The sequence below is a fragment of the Salmo trutta genome, chromosome 38 (genome assembly GCF_901001165.1).
Source record: "Salmo trutta chromosome 38, fSalTru1.1, whole genome shotgun sequence".
Taxonomy (NCBI): domain Eukaryota; kingdom Metazoa; phylum Chordata; class Actinopteri; order Salmoniformes; family Salmonidae; genus Salmo; species Salmo trutta.
In genome coordinates this window covers 25,329,811-25,345,278 of record NC_042994.1, presented here as the reverse complement: position 1 = coordinate 25,345,278, position 15,468 = coordinate 25,329,811, and the positions used below count along the sequence as shown (strand labels likewise).

At 44.2% G+C, this 15,468-nt stretch overlaps 1 protein-coding gene across 1 annotated transcript in view; it reads right to left on the bottom strand.

Moving 5' to 3' along the window:
- The window catches only part of LOC115178367 (noelin-2), a 78,852-nt gene that overhangs the window by 52,397 nt on the left and 10,987 nt on the right, over nt 1-15,468 (bottom strand). Inside the window, exons 2-3 of the mRNA XM_029739525.1 lie at nt 8,021-8,170; nt 5,772-5,927 (exon numbers count right to left, since the gene is read on the bottom strand). Coding sequence (XP_029595385.1) covers nt 5,772-5,927; nt 8,021-8,170 — 306 coding nt within the window. The remainder of the gene's footprint in view (nt 1-5,771; nt 5,928-8,020; nt 8,171-15,468) is intronic.

Below are 15,468 nucleotides of genomic sequence, written 5' to 3'. Positions count from 1 at the left end.
CCTGCTCACATTGCCCTACCCTATGCTTTGACCTCTTTCTCCCCTCTCTCTCCAGATGAAATCTTGCGACTTGTGATGGCCGGCCACCCAACAACCTGCCCGCTTGACCCTATCCCCTCCTCTCTTTTCCAGACCATTTCCGGAGACCTTCTCCCTTACCTCACCTCGCTCATCAACTCATCCTTGACCGCTGGCTACGTCCCTTCCGTCTTCAAGAGAGTGAGAGTTGCACCCCTTCTCAAAAAACCTACACTCGATCCCTCCGATGTCAACAACTACAGACCAGTATCCCTTCTTTCTTTTCTCTCCAAAACTATTGAGCGTGCCGTCCTTGGCCAGCTCTCTTGTTATCTCTCTCAGAATGAACTTCTTGATCCAAATCAGTCAGGTTTCAAGACTGGTCATTCAACTGAGACTGCTCTTCTCTGTGTCACGGAGGCTCTCCGCACTACTAAAGCTAACTCTCTCTCCTCTGCTCTCATCCTTCTAGACCTATCTGCTGCCTTTGATATTGTGAACCATCAGATCCTCCTCTCCACCCTCTCCGAGTTGGGCATCTCCGGCGCGGCTCACTCTTGGATTGCGTCCTACCTGACAGGTCGCTCCTACCAGGTGGCGTGGCGAGAATCCGTCTCCGCACCACGTGCTCTCACCACTGGTGTCCCCCAGGGCTCAGTTCTAGGCCCTCTCCTATTCTCACTATACACCAAGTCACTTGGCTCGGTCATATCCTCACATGGTCTCTCCTATCATTCCTATGCAGACGACACACAATGAATCTTCTCCTTTCCCCCTTCTGATAACCAGGTGGTGAATCGCATCTCTGCATGTCTGGCAGACATATCAGTGTGGATGACGGATCACCACCTCAAGCTGAACCTCGGCAAGATGGAACTGCTCTTCCTCCCGGGGAAGGACTGCCCGTTCCATGATCTCGCCATCACGGTTAACAACTCCATTATGTCCTCCTCCCAGAGTGCTAAGAGCCTTGGCGTGACCCTGGACAACACCCTGTCGTTCTCCACTAACATCAAGGCGGTGACCCGATCCTGTAGGTTCATGCTCTACAACATTCGCAGAGTCCGACCCTGCCTCACACAGGAAGCGGCGCAGGTCCTAATCCAGGCACTTGTCATCTCCCGTCTGGATTACTGCAACTCGCTGTTGGCGGGGCTCCCTGCCTGTGCCATTAAACCCATACAACTCATCCAGAACGCCGCAGCCCGTCTGGTGTTCAACCTTCCCAAGTTCTCTCACGTCACCCCGCTCCTCCGCACAGTCCACTGGCTTCCAGTTGAAGCTCGCATCTGCTACAAGACCATGGTGCTTGCCTACGGAGCTGTGAGGGGAACGGCACCTCCGTACCTTCAGGCTCTGATCAGTCCCTACACCCAAAGCAGGGCACTGCGTTCATCCACCTCTGGCCTGCTCGCCTCCCTACCTCTGCAGAAGCACAGTTCCCGCTCAGCCCATTCAAAACTGTTCGCTGCTCTGGCACCCCAATGGTGGAACAAGCTCCCTCACGACGCCAGGACAGCGGAGTCAATCACCACCTTCCGGAGACACCTGAAACCCCACCTCTTTAAGGAATACCTGGGATAGGATAAAGTAATCCTTCTAACCCTCCCCCCCTACCCTCCCCCCCAAAAAATATATAGATCTAAAGTGGTTGTTCCACTGGATATCATAAGGTGAATGCACCAATTTGTAAGTCACTCTGGATAAGAGCGTCTGCTAAATGACGTAAATGTAATTGTAAATGTAAAGGTAAGTAAATATTTCTAATGCTATTTAATATTTTTAGATGACTCCAAAATGGCGGCTATCTGTATAGCCTAGTGTATTTTTCTGAGCGCAGTACTCAGATTATTGCAAAGTGCTTTCCCAGTAAAGTTATTTAGAAATCTTTCACAGCATTAGCATAAAGGAGATGTTCATCTATAATTCTTTGAATGACAGTTTAATATTTTATCAACGTTTATGACGAGTATTTTTGTAAATTGTAGTGCTGATTCACCGGCAGTATTGGAGGCAAAATATTTTCTGAACGTCACGCGCCAATGTAAAAGGCTGTTTTTAGACATAAATATGAACTTGATAGAACAAAAAATGCATGTATTGTGTAACATGATGTCCTAGGAGTGTCATCTGATGAAGATCATCAAAGGTTAGTGCTTCATTTAGCTGTGTTTTGGGTATTTGTGATGCATGCTAGTTACTTGGAAATGGCTGTGTGGTTATTTGTGTCTATGTACTCTCCTAACATAATCTAATGTTTTGCTTTCGCTGTAAAGCCTTTTTGAAATCGGACAACGTGGTTCGATTCAGGAGAAGTGTATCTATAAAATGGTGTAAAATAGTCCTATGTTTGAGAACTTTGAATTATGACATTTTGTGGTTTTGAATTTGGCGCTCTGATTTTTCACTGGCTGTTGAATAGTGTGGGACGATTGCGTCCCACCTACCCTAGAGAGGTTAACGTTAGTGAACTGGACCTCCACCTGAGATAACAATCAAACTGCATCCAGTTCCCAAGGGAAAGTGGCTACGCGTGAGGGCTGAGGTGGAAAAATAAAAACCGTGTTTGGACTGCAGCCTAGGTTTCACAACATCTGTAACAACCACCAAGTTCTCATTGTGTTTCCAGGAAGTGTAATAACACAATGTACCAGTAATGTTTTCCAGCAAACCAACATTTGGTTCTGTGAATGTTCTCATAACACAAATATTGTCCATTCGTGGAGATGATTGTAGAATGTTTGTATAAAACGTGTATAGATCATTTTCCTGGTGTTACAAGAACATTCCTATAAGACATTTAATCGGTTCTTTAAAGGTTCCCAGAATGTTTCATTAGGTTGTGGGAACAGTCTGGTCAGAACATTGTGGGGACATCACAAAATATGTTTCCAAAACACAAAAACTGTCCAGCTGTGTGGATAATTCTGCAAGTGTGTTTTGGGAACATACTGTATCTTTTGTGATGTCCCCGCACACACACACACACGCACGCACGCACACATGCCCGCACACACACACACATACACACACACACACACACACACACACACACACACACACACACACACACACACACACACACACACACACACACACACACACACACACACCTAATGAAACATTCTGGGAACCTTTAAAGAACAGAATAAATGTGTTCTATGAATGTTCTTGCAACGTCAGGTGAAGGTTTTATACAAACATTCTATAATCATCACCACGACTAGACAGTTTTTGTGTTATGAGAACCTTTGCTGCAACCTAACAAATGTTCTGGGAACTTTCACAGAACCAATTCTGGTTTGCTGGGCTCTCTCTCTCTCTCTCTCTCTCTCTCTCTCTCTCTCTCTCTCTCTCGCTCTCTCTCTCTCAATCCCTCAGGTTAGTCTTTGCATATTGATAAGCTTTATTCCATGTTATAAATATTCAGTTCAGCTAGTGTCTGTGGGCAGTGGGGTAACTTTAGGACTGTCAGACCACCAAAGGGGTCGATGAGACACACAAACACTTAAATGCACACAAACACACACACGCAGAGCGCACACACACACACCCCATGAGGGTAAGATGTGAGAGAGGGATGGGAGAGAGCTTGAAGAGGGATGGGCTAGAGGGAGGGTAGAGAGGGAGGGGAGAGAGATGGGAGAGAGGGAGGGGAGAGAGGGAGGGGAGAGAGGGAGGGGAGAGAGAGATGGGAGAGAGGGATGGGAAAGTGAGATGGGAAAGTGAGATGGGAGAGGGATTATGTGAAAGCAGTGTTTTTGTCGCTGAGGAGAACAGGAGTGATGTGTGTGTGTTAGTGTGTGTGTGTGTGTGTGTGTGTGTGTGTGTGTGTGTGTGTGTGTGTGTGTGTGTGTGTGTGTGTGTGTGTGTGCAGCCAGGTCGCTCAAGATCCACTTGGAAGTTCGACGTACGTCCATGTACCCAGGACGTTGGGAGATGCCTCAGCTGGCGCTTGCTTCACCAGGGTTGTGGGTTCGATTCCCACGTGGGGACCAGTACGAAAATGTATCCACTCACTATTACAAGTCGCTCTGGATAAGAGCGTCGGCTAAATGAGAAATGTTAAACAAACAGCCAGTAAGGGCAACGGTGAGCGTTATTACCATCTAGTAGGCCTGGGTTTTGCTGGAGCGTTGTGGACGGGGATGGTGGATAGACGTGAGCTGTATTACATCTAGTAGACTTGGGTTTTGCTAGAGCGTTGTGGATGGGGATGGTGGATAGGCGTGAGCTGTATTACATCTAGTAGACCTGGGTTTTGCTGGGGCGTTGGGGATGGGGATGGTGGATAGGCGTGAGCTGTATTACATCTAGTAGACCTGGGTTTTGCTGGGGCGTTGTGGACGGGGATGGTGGATAGGCGTGAGCTGTATTACATCTAGTAGACCTGGGTTTTGCTAGAGCGTTGGGGATGGTGGATAGGCGTGAGCTGTATTACATCTAGTAGACCTGGGTTTTGCTAGAGCGTTGTGGACGGGGATGGTGGATAGACGTGAGCTGTATTACCTCTAGTAGACCTGGGTTTTGCTAGAGCGTTGTGGACGGGGATGGTGGATAGACGTGAGCTGTATTACCTCTAGTAGACCTGGGTTTTGCTGGGGCGTTGTGGACGGGGATGGTGGATAGGCGTGAGCTGTATTACATCTAGTAGGCCTGGGTTTTGCTGGGGCGTTGGGGATGGGGATGGTGGATAGGCGTGAGCTGTATTACATCTAGTAGACCTGGGTTTTGCTAGAGCGTTATGGACGGGGATGGTGGATAGACGTGAACTGTATTACCTCTAGTAGACCTGGGTTTTGCTAGAGCGTTGGGGATGGGGATGGTGGATAGGCGTGAGCTGTATTACATCTAGTAGACCTGGGTTTTGCTAGAGCGTTGTGGACGGGGATGGTGGATAGGCGTGAGCTCCGATGGTCGTGTGTTCCAGTGGTAGACACTCATTAGGATTCTTTTTTAACCCCAAACATGAACCATTCAGAATGCAGAGAGAGACGCAGAAAGGAGGAGCGGCAAAACCGCAGCACGGATGTCACGGATCCCTGCGCTACTGCTGCTCATTCCGTGCACCAGTTACGGAGGTCTACGTCACCGGCCTCTAGTCACTGAACTGTTTCATCACCCACACCTGGTTCCCATTTCCCCTGATTGTATTTGTATAAATGTGCCCTTTGGTTCACCATTGTCCGGTCGATTATTGTTCCAATGTGCGTTGAGTACCTGTGTTGTTTTGGCTTTTGTGCCATGTGTATTGTGCAGATGATTACGGGTCTCGTGTGGTATCATTGTGCGCTGGTGTTATTTATTCAAGGTTCTCCTCGCTCTTTTGTTTGGGTTTCAACCCTGTGTTTTGTTACGTGTTTGTTTGGTCTTCGTCCCCGTGCCTTTACACGGCACGCTGTAATTTGGATGAAATAAAAAAAAACTATTACGCATTCCTGCACCTGTCTCCCGACCCTTTATACCAACGTGACAGTCGATAAAAACTTTTGAAATTTGATGTTTTGGAGAAACGTGGATGAACTTCAGAATCTGAAGTCAAACTGGTCAAATGGAGAGATGTTGTTGTAGAGCCAACAGCAGTCATTACACACCACTTAGCTTTACCAGCGTGTATGTTTACCAGCAGTCCCTTAGATGGGAAGCTCTGGGGGTTGGTGGTGGTGGTGGTGTGTGTGTGTGTGTGTGTGTGTGTGTGTGTGTGTGTGTGTGTGTGTGTGTGTGTGTGTGTGTGTGTGTGTGTGTGTGTGTACCTGCAGGCCCTTCTTAGTGAGTCTGCGTGGGTTGGTGGTGTAGGTGTGTATGTGTCCGTCTACTCCTCTCAGTAGTGGTTCAGTATCTCTGACGTACTGCAGGTCTCTAGACGTCCTCAGATCCATCACCTCCATAGACTGACTCACGTTCTGCACCTAAACACACACACACAGTCAGGGTTACACACACAAACACTTAAAGCAAATTAGATCAATACAAACACAACACACAGATGATGAGGAAGTAACCACAAAAAAACTCTCTTTCTGACACACACACACACACACACATACACACACGCACACGCACGCACACAACACTGTCTCTCTCCCTCTCTCTCTCACACACACGAACATGACTAGACAAACACGCCGTCAACGGTTTGTTGTCGTTGTTCTTCACCGTTCTTCACTGATCAACACCAACAGCAGACCTTTTTTGTCTTGTTCTTCCTCTCTCTATTTTCTCACCCATTCCATCCTTATCTCTGTCTTTGGCTCTCTGTCTATCTCCAGTATCTCTCTCTTTGTCTCTCTGTCTATCTCCAGTATCTCTGTCTTTGGCTCTCTGTCTATCTCCAGTATCTCTGTCTTTGGCTCTCTGTCTATCTCCAGTATCTCTGTCTTTGTCTCTCTGTCTATCTCCAGTATCTCTGTCTTTGTCTCTCTGTCTATCTCCAGGATCTCTGTTGTTGTCTCTCTGTCTATCTCCAGGATCTCTGTTGTTGTCTCTCTGTCTATCTCCAGTATCTCTGTCTTTGTCTCTCTGTCTATCTCCAGTATCTCTGTCGTTGTCTATCTGTCTATCTCCAGTATCTCTGTCTTTGTCTCTCTGTCTATCTCCAGTATCTCTGTCGTTGTCTCTCTGTCTATCTCCAGTATCTCTCTCTTTGTCTCTCTGTCTATCTCCAGTATCTCTGTCTTTGGCTCTCTGTCTATCTCCAGTATCTCTGTCTTTGGCTCTCTGTCTATCTCCAGTATCTCTGTCTTTGTCTCTCTGTCTATCTCCAGGATCTCTGTTGTTGTCTCTCTGTCTATCTCCAGGATCTCTGTTGTTGTCTCTCTGTCTATCTCCAGTATCTCTGTCTTTGTCTCTCTGTCTATCTCCAGTATCTCTGTCGTTGTCTCTCTGTCTATCTCCAGTATCTCTGTCTTTGTCTCTCTGTCTATCTCCAGTATCTCTGTCTTTGTCTCTCTGTCTATCTCCAGTATCTCTGTCTTTGTCTCTCTGTCTATCTCCAGTATCTCTGTCGTTGGCTCTCTGTCTATCTCCAGTATCTCTGTCTTTGTCTCTCTATCTATCTCCAGTGTCTCTGTCTTTGTCTTTCTGTCTATCTCCAGGATCTCTGTCTTTGTCTCTCTGTCTATCTCCAGTATCTCTGTCTTTGTCTCTCTGTCTATCTCCAGTATCTCTGTCTTTGTCTCTCTGTCTATCTCCAGTGTCTCTGTCTTTGTCTCTCTGTCTATCTCCAGTATCTCTGTCTTTGTCTCTCTGTCTATCTCTAGTGTCTCTGTCTTTGTCTTTCTGTCTATCTCCAGGATCTCTGTCTTTGTCTCTCTGTCTTTGTCTCTCTGTCTATCTTCAGTATCTCTGTCTTTGTCTTTCTGTCTATCTCCAGCATCTCTCTCTTTGTCTCTCTGTCTATCTCCAGTATCTCTGTCTTTGTCTCTCTGTCTATCTCCAGTATCTCTGTCGTTGGCTCTCTGTCTATCTCCAGTATCTCTGTCTTTGTCTCTCTGTCTATCTCCAGTATCTCTGTCGTTGTCTCTCTGTCTATCTCCAGTATCTCTGTCTTTGTCTCTCTGTCTATCTCCAGTATCTCTGTCTTTGTCTCTCTGTCTATCTCCAGTATCTCTGTCTTTGTCTCTCTGTCTATCTCCAGTGTCTCTGTCTTTGTCTTTCTGTCTATCTCCAGTATCTCTCTCTCTCTCTCTCTCTCTCTTTCCCAAACTATGTCTGACTTTCTATCTCTCTCTAACTCTATTATGATGCTGTCGATAGTAGGACGCAGGGGCCTGTAAGTGTGTTCATGTCAACGGCACTCAGACCCGTGAATATCTTATTCCAGTCCACTGCCCTTTCCTCTCTGCATTGTGATTCTGGACATGAGCTTCCATCCCAAACACACACACACACACACACACACACACACACACACACACACACACACACACACACACACACACACACACACACACACACACACACACACACACACACACACACACACACACACACACACACACACCTGTTCTGTGAGTAGGCGTAGCTGTCGGCTGCGGGGGTCTCGTTTGCAGAGGTTCTGAGCGGGAGCAACCACTGTACACACACACTTCCCATCAGGGTCTGACGCCGAGCTGTACACCTGCCAACCTTCATCTGGACCCGGATACAACGCCTGGGGGGAGGGAGAGAGTTAGAGCTATAAACTTGCAGACAGAGAGATAGATAATTGAGGCGATAACCTTGCCTGAAAACTGCGGTCCTAATACCTAAGGCTAGGCTAATACCTAAGGCTAGGCTAGGCTAATACCTAAGGCTAGGCTAGGCTAATACCTAAGGCTAGGCTAATACCTAAGGATAGGCTAGGCTAATACCTCGACTCACACACATTGTGGGGACATCACAACATATATGTTCCCAAAACAAACAAAAAACTGTCCAGTTGTGTGGATGATTCTACAATTGTGTTTTGGGAACATACTGTATCTTTTGTGATGGCCCCGCACACACACACACACACACACACACACACACACACACACACACACACACACACACACACACACACACACACACACACACACACACAGGTCACTGTGTGTGTCATGATGTCTTCTGATTCCTGATAATCACACTGATGACAGAAGACAACTGGACATACAGATGTAGGATCTTAATTTGATCACCCTGTTGCAGGACAACAGGACATTTAAAACTTGTAGTGTAGTTGAGGTTAAAAAAACAACTTCTGAAGTTAGTAATTTACATTTTAAATTTCAGACTTGATTTTCCCTTAATTGATCAACCCCTCCAAAAATGTCCATTAATTATGATCCACATAATAATCCTCCTTGCTGCAGGATTATTTTCTTGCTGTTGCAAACTGGCTCAAATTAAGATCCTTCATCTGTAGCTTTTAGCTCAGCGGATTCAAACCCAGAAAGGAAGAACTCGACCCTTAAAATCAAACCTATTCAATGACAATATCCAAGGGTTGTATTGAAACATCTCTCTCATCATTTCAGGTGTAAAGGTCAAACTAGAATAGAAAGCAGACGGTGTTGTTGTGCTCTCTATTTCTCTCCTCGCTGTCTATAATTAATAAAACAGCACCTCTCACACCTTCTCCATCTGCTCCTCATCAATTACTGTGTGTGTGTGTGTGTGTGTGTGTCTGTGTGTGTGTGTGTGTGTGTGTGTCTGTGTGTCTGTGTGTGTGAACTTGATGAACTTGCAAAGAGTTGCTATGGCAGCACACACACACCTAACTTTGTCAGCAGGCATTGGTACCATATTGAGAGGGTCTTTGCTATCTCTGGCAAACAATAGGGGGTTTCACTAGTTCTCAATACACACAGTTTACAATACCGGACAAGAACCTGACACCCTCAGCACACACCCTTCCCCATATGCCCCCCTAGGCACAACTATGACAACATTACCAACAAAAACGGGTCACAACTCCTGCAGCTCTGTCGCACGCTGGGTATGTACATAGTCAATGGTAGGCTTCGAGGGGACTCCCAAGGTAGGTACACTTATAGCTCATCTCTTGGCAGTTGTACTATAGACTACTTTATCACTAACCTCAAAACAGAGTCTCTCAGAGCGTTCACAGTCAGTCCACTGACACCCCTATCAGACCACAGCAAATTCAGTCTACTTGAACAGATCAATACTCAATCATGAGGCATCAAAGCAAAAGGAACTGAATAATTTTAAGAAATGCTATAGATGGAAGGAATGTAGTTTGAAAACCTACCAAAAAACAATTAGGCAACAACAAATTCAATCCCTTTTAGACAACTTCCTGGACAAACATTCCACTGTAATAGTGAAGGTATAAACTTGGCAGTTGAAAATCTTAACAGTATATTTAACCTCTCAGCTTCCCTAACAGATCTAAAAATCTCAAATAGAAAACCGGAGAAAATTAACAACAAGGACAAATGTTTTTTTGCAGAATGCAAAAATCTAAGAAAGAAATTGAGAAACCTGTCCAACCAAAAACATAGAGACCCGGAAAACCAGAGTCTACGCCTTCACTATGGTGAATCACTAAACAATACAGACATACACTACGGAAAAAGAAGGAACAGCACGTCAGAAATCAGCTCAATGTAATTGAAGAATCCATAGACTCTAACCACTTCTGGGAAAATTGGAAAACACTAAACAAACAACAACACAAAGAATTATCTATCCAAAATGGAGATGTATGGGTAAACCACTTATCCAATCTTTTTGGCTCTATAACAAAGAACAAACAGCAAAAACATATACGTGATCAAATACAAATATTAGAATCAACTATTAAAGACTACCAGAACCCACTGGATTCTCCAATTACATTGAATGAACTACAGGACAAAATACAACCCTCCAACCCAAAAAGGCCTGTGGTGTTGATGGTATCTTCAATGAAATGATCAAATATACAGACCACAAATTCCAATTGGCTATACTAAAACTCTTTAACATCATCCTTAGCTCTGGCATCTTCCCCAATATTTGGAACCAAGGACTGATCACCCCAATCCACAAAAGTGGAGACAAATTTGACCCCAATAACTACTGTGGGATATGCGTCAACAGCAACCTTGGGAAAATCTTCTGCATTATCATTAACAGCAGACTCGTACATTTCCTCAGTGAAAACAATGTACTGAGCAAATGTCAAATTGGCTTTTTACCAAATTACTGTACGACAGACCACATATTCACCCTGCACACCCTAATTGACAAAACAAACAAACCAAAATAAAGGCACAGTCTTCTCATGCTTTGTTGATTTCAAAAAAGCCTTTGACTCAATTTGGCATGAGAGTCTGCTATACATGAGGGTCTGCTATACATGGGAGTCTGCTATATATGAGGGTCTGCTATACACGAGGGTCTGCTATATATGAGAGTCTGCTATATATGAGGGTCTTCTATACTTGAGGGTCTGCTATACATGAGGGTCTACTATACATGAGAGTCTGCTATACATGAGGGTCTACTATACATGAGAGTCTGCTATACATGAGGGTCTGCTATACATGAGAGTCTGCTATACATGAGGGTCTGCTATACATGAGAGTATGCTATACATGAGAGTCTGCTATATATGAGGGTCTGCTATACATGAGAGTCTGCTATACATGAGGGTCTACTATACATGAGGGTCTGCTATACATGAGGGTCTGCTATACATGAGAGTCTGCTATACATGAGAGTCTGCTATACATGAGAGTCTGCTATACATGAGGGTCTGCTATACATGAGGGTCTGCTATACATGAGAGTCTGCTATACATGAGAGTCTGCTATACATGAGAGTCTGCTATACATGAGGGTCTGCTATACATGAGGGTCTGCTATACATGAGAGTCTGCTATATATGAGGGTCTGCTATACATGAGGGTCTGCTATACATGAGGGTCTACTATACATGAGGGTCTGCTATACATGAGAGTCTGCTATACATGAGAGTCTGCTATATATGAGGGTCTGCTATACATGAGGGTCTGCTATATAAATTGATGGAAAGTGGTGTTGGGGGAAAAACATACGACATCATAAACTCTAGAACAGCCTGCAGCGCCCGGCCTCACCCTACTAGAATCTGAAGTCAAATGTCTACTGATGATCTGGTTCTTCTGTCCCCAACCAAGGAGGGCCTACAGCAGCACCTAGATCTTCTGTTCAGGTTCTGCCTGACCTGGGCCTGACAGTAAATCTCAGTAAGACAAAAATAATTGTGTTCCAAAAAAGGTTCCATATCTATTGGGTGAAATACCACAGTGTGCCATCACAGCAGCAAGATGTGTGACCTGTTGCCACAAGAAAAGGTCAACCAGTGAAGATCAAATACCATTGTAAACACAACCCATATTATGCTTATTTATTTTACCTTTTGTACTTTAACCATTTGCACATCGTTACAACACTGTATATATACATAATATGACATTTGTAATTGTCACACCCTGACCGTAGAGAGCCTTGTTATTTCTCTATTTGGTTAGGTCAGGGTGTGATTTGGGTGGGCATTCTAGATTATGTATATCTATGTTTGGATTTCTATGTTGACCTGATATGGTTCCCAATCAGAGGCAGCTGTCTTTCGTTGTCTCTGATTGGGGATCATATTTAGGCAGCCTTTTCCCACTGGGTTTTTTGTGGGATCTTGTTTTTGTATTGTTGGCTTGTGCACTGCATTACTGCACATTTGTTATATCTTTGTTGTTTTGGTTGTAAGTTTCACTATTAAAGAGAATGTGTAACTCTACGCACGCTGCGCCTTGGTCTCCTTCATACGACGAACGTGACAGTAATGTCTTTATTCTTTTGGAACTTCTGTGAATTTAATGTTTTTACTGTTCATTTTTATTGTTTATTTCACTTTTGTATATTAACTACTTCACTTGCTTTTGTCACGTCCTGACCAGTATAAGGGGTTATTGGTTATTGTAGTTTGGTCAGGACGTGGCAGGGGGTATTTGTTTTATGTGGTTCGGTGTTTAATGGGATATGTATTTATGTAAGAGGGGTGTTTGATTTATGTGTTCCGGGGTTTTTGGGTAATGTTTTGTATTTCTATGGTTTTCTAGGTTGTGTATTTCTTGTGTTGGCCTGGTATGGCTCTCAATCAGGAACAGCTGTACATCGTTGTTGCTGATTCAGAGTCATACTTAGGTAGCCCTGTTTCGCCTGTCCCTTTGTGGGAAGTTGTTTGTGCATTGCTGTGCGTAGCATGCATTACTGTGCGTTTGTGCGTTTTCTTGTTTTGAATTTTCAGTGTTCTAAATTAAAAGTTAAAATGAGCACTCAACCTGCTGCGCCTTGGTCCCTTTCATATGACGACCGTTACATCTTTGGCAATGTCAACATATGTTTCCCATGCCATTAAAGCCCCTTGAATTGGAGGGAGAGAATCTCCACAGGGTCATCCCTCCTCTCTTTTATCGCTCTACCTCTCATTTATCTCTCCTCTCCTTTACCTCTTCTTTACCACTCCTCTCCTTTACCTCTCATTTATCTCTCCTCTACCTTTCATAAACCTCTCCTTTACCTTTCCTTTACTTCTCCTCTCCTTTACCTCTCCTCCTCTACCTCTCCTCTACCTCTCCTCTCCTCTACCTCTCCTTTACCTCTCCTCTCCTTTACCTCTCCTCCTCTACCTCTCCTCTACCTCTCCTCTCCTCTACCTCTCCTTTACCTCTCCTCTCCTTTACCTCTCCTTTACTTCTCCTCTACCTCTCCCCCTCTACCTCTCCTCTCCTCTACCTCTCCTTTACCTCTCCTCTCCTTTACCTCTCCTCTACCTTTCGTAAAATCTCTCCATTACCTCTCCTTTTACCTCTCCTATAACTCTCCATTACCCCTCCTTTTTCTCTCCTTTACCTATACTTTACCTCTCCTTTACCTCTACTCTCCTCTACCTCTCCTCAACCCCTCTTCTCCTCTACCTCTCCTCTCCTTTTCCTGTCCTCTATCTATCCTCCTCTCTATATCCTCTGCTCCTCTTCTCCTTACTCCCTGTTCTTTTTTCTCTTCTCCTCTACTCTCCTCTCACCTTCTCCCCTTCTTTCTCTCCTTTACTCTCCTCTCCTTGTCTCCTCTCTTTTCCCTTACAAAAATGTGTTTCCATGCAATGAATGAACCATCACACACAACACGCTCTCACATTAGGCCACTTATCAACAGCAAACCTGGCATTCAAACCATTCAAACTCTGAGTATACTAAACATTAAGAACACCTTCCTAATATTGAGTTGCACCACCTTTTTCCCTCAGAACAGCCTCAATTAGTAGGGGCATGGAATCTACAAAGTGTCAAAAACCCAAGGATGCTGGCCCATGTTGACTCCAATGCTTCCCACAGTTACGTCAAGTTGGCTGAATGCCCTTTGGGTGGTGGACCATTCTTGATAGACAGGAAACTGTTGAGCATGAAAAACCCAGCAGGGTTGCAGTTCTTGACACAAACCGGTGCACCTGGCACCTACTACCATACCTTGTTCAAAGGCACTTAAATACTGTGTATTTTGTCATGCCCATTCACAAATGAACAATCCATGTCTCAGTTGTGTCAAGGCTTAAAAATGGTTCTTTAACCTGTCTCCACCCCCTGTGTTCATCCACCTCTGGCCTGCTCGCCTCCCTACCTCTGAGGAAGCACAGTTCCCGCTCAGCCCAGTCAAAACTGTTCGCTGCTCTGGCACCCCAATGGTGGAACAAGCTCCCTCACAACGCCAGGACAGCGGAGTCAATCACCACCTTCCGGAGACACCTGAAACCCCACCTCTTTAAGGAATACCTGGGATAGGATAAAGTAATCCTTCTAACCCCCCCCCTAAAAGATTTAGATGCACTATTGTAAAGTGGTTGTTCCACTGGATATCATAAGGTGAATGCACCAATTTGTAAGTCGCTCTGGATAAGAGCGTCTGCTAAATGACTTAAATGTAAATGTAATCATCTACACTGATTGAACTGGATTTAACAAGCGACATCAATAAGGGATCATAGCTTTCACTTGGATTCACCAGATCAGTCTATGTCATGGAAAGAGCAGGTGTTCTTAATGTTTGGTACAATCAGTGCATGTGAACCAATATGAACACAGAAAATAACAATTAACCACAGAGGGCCCGCGATTCTAACCTATGTTCATAAAAACACTCAATGTAGTTCCCTATATAACAGGACCATCAATGATAGTATGTCACTATAACACCACTATAACAACACTATATCATCCCCATAACATCGCTATAACACCACTATAACACCACTATTACACCACTATAACACAACTATAACATCACTATAACACCATTATAACACCACAATTACACCACTATTACACCACTATAACATCACTATAACACCACAATAACACCACTATAAAATAACATCACTATAACATCACTATAACATCACTATTACACCACTATTACACCACCATAACATAACTATAACACCACTATAACATCCCTATAACATCACTATAACACCGCAATAACACCACTATAAGACAACTATAACATCACTATAACACGACTATAACACCACTATAAGACCACCATAACATAACTATAACACCACTATAACATCACTACAACACCACCATAACATCACTATAACGTCACTATAACACCACTATAACATCACTATAACATCACAATAACACCACTATAACATCACCATAACACCACTATAACACCACTATAACATCACGAAAACACCACTATAACACCACTATAACATAACACCACTATAACACCACTATAACATCCCTAGAACATCACTATAACATAACATCACAATAACATGACATCACTATAACACCACTATAACATCAGTATAACAGCACTATAACATCACTATAACATAACATCACTATAACACCACTATAACCCCACTATAACACCACTATAACGTAACATCACTATAACACCACCATAACACCACTATAACATAACA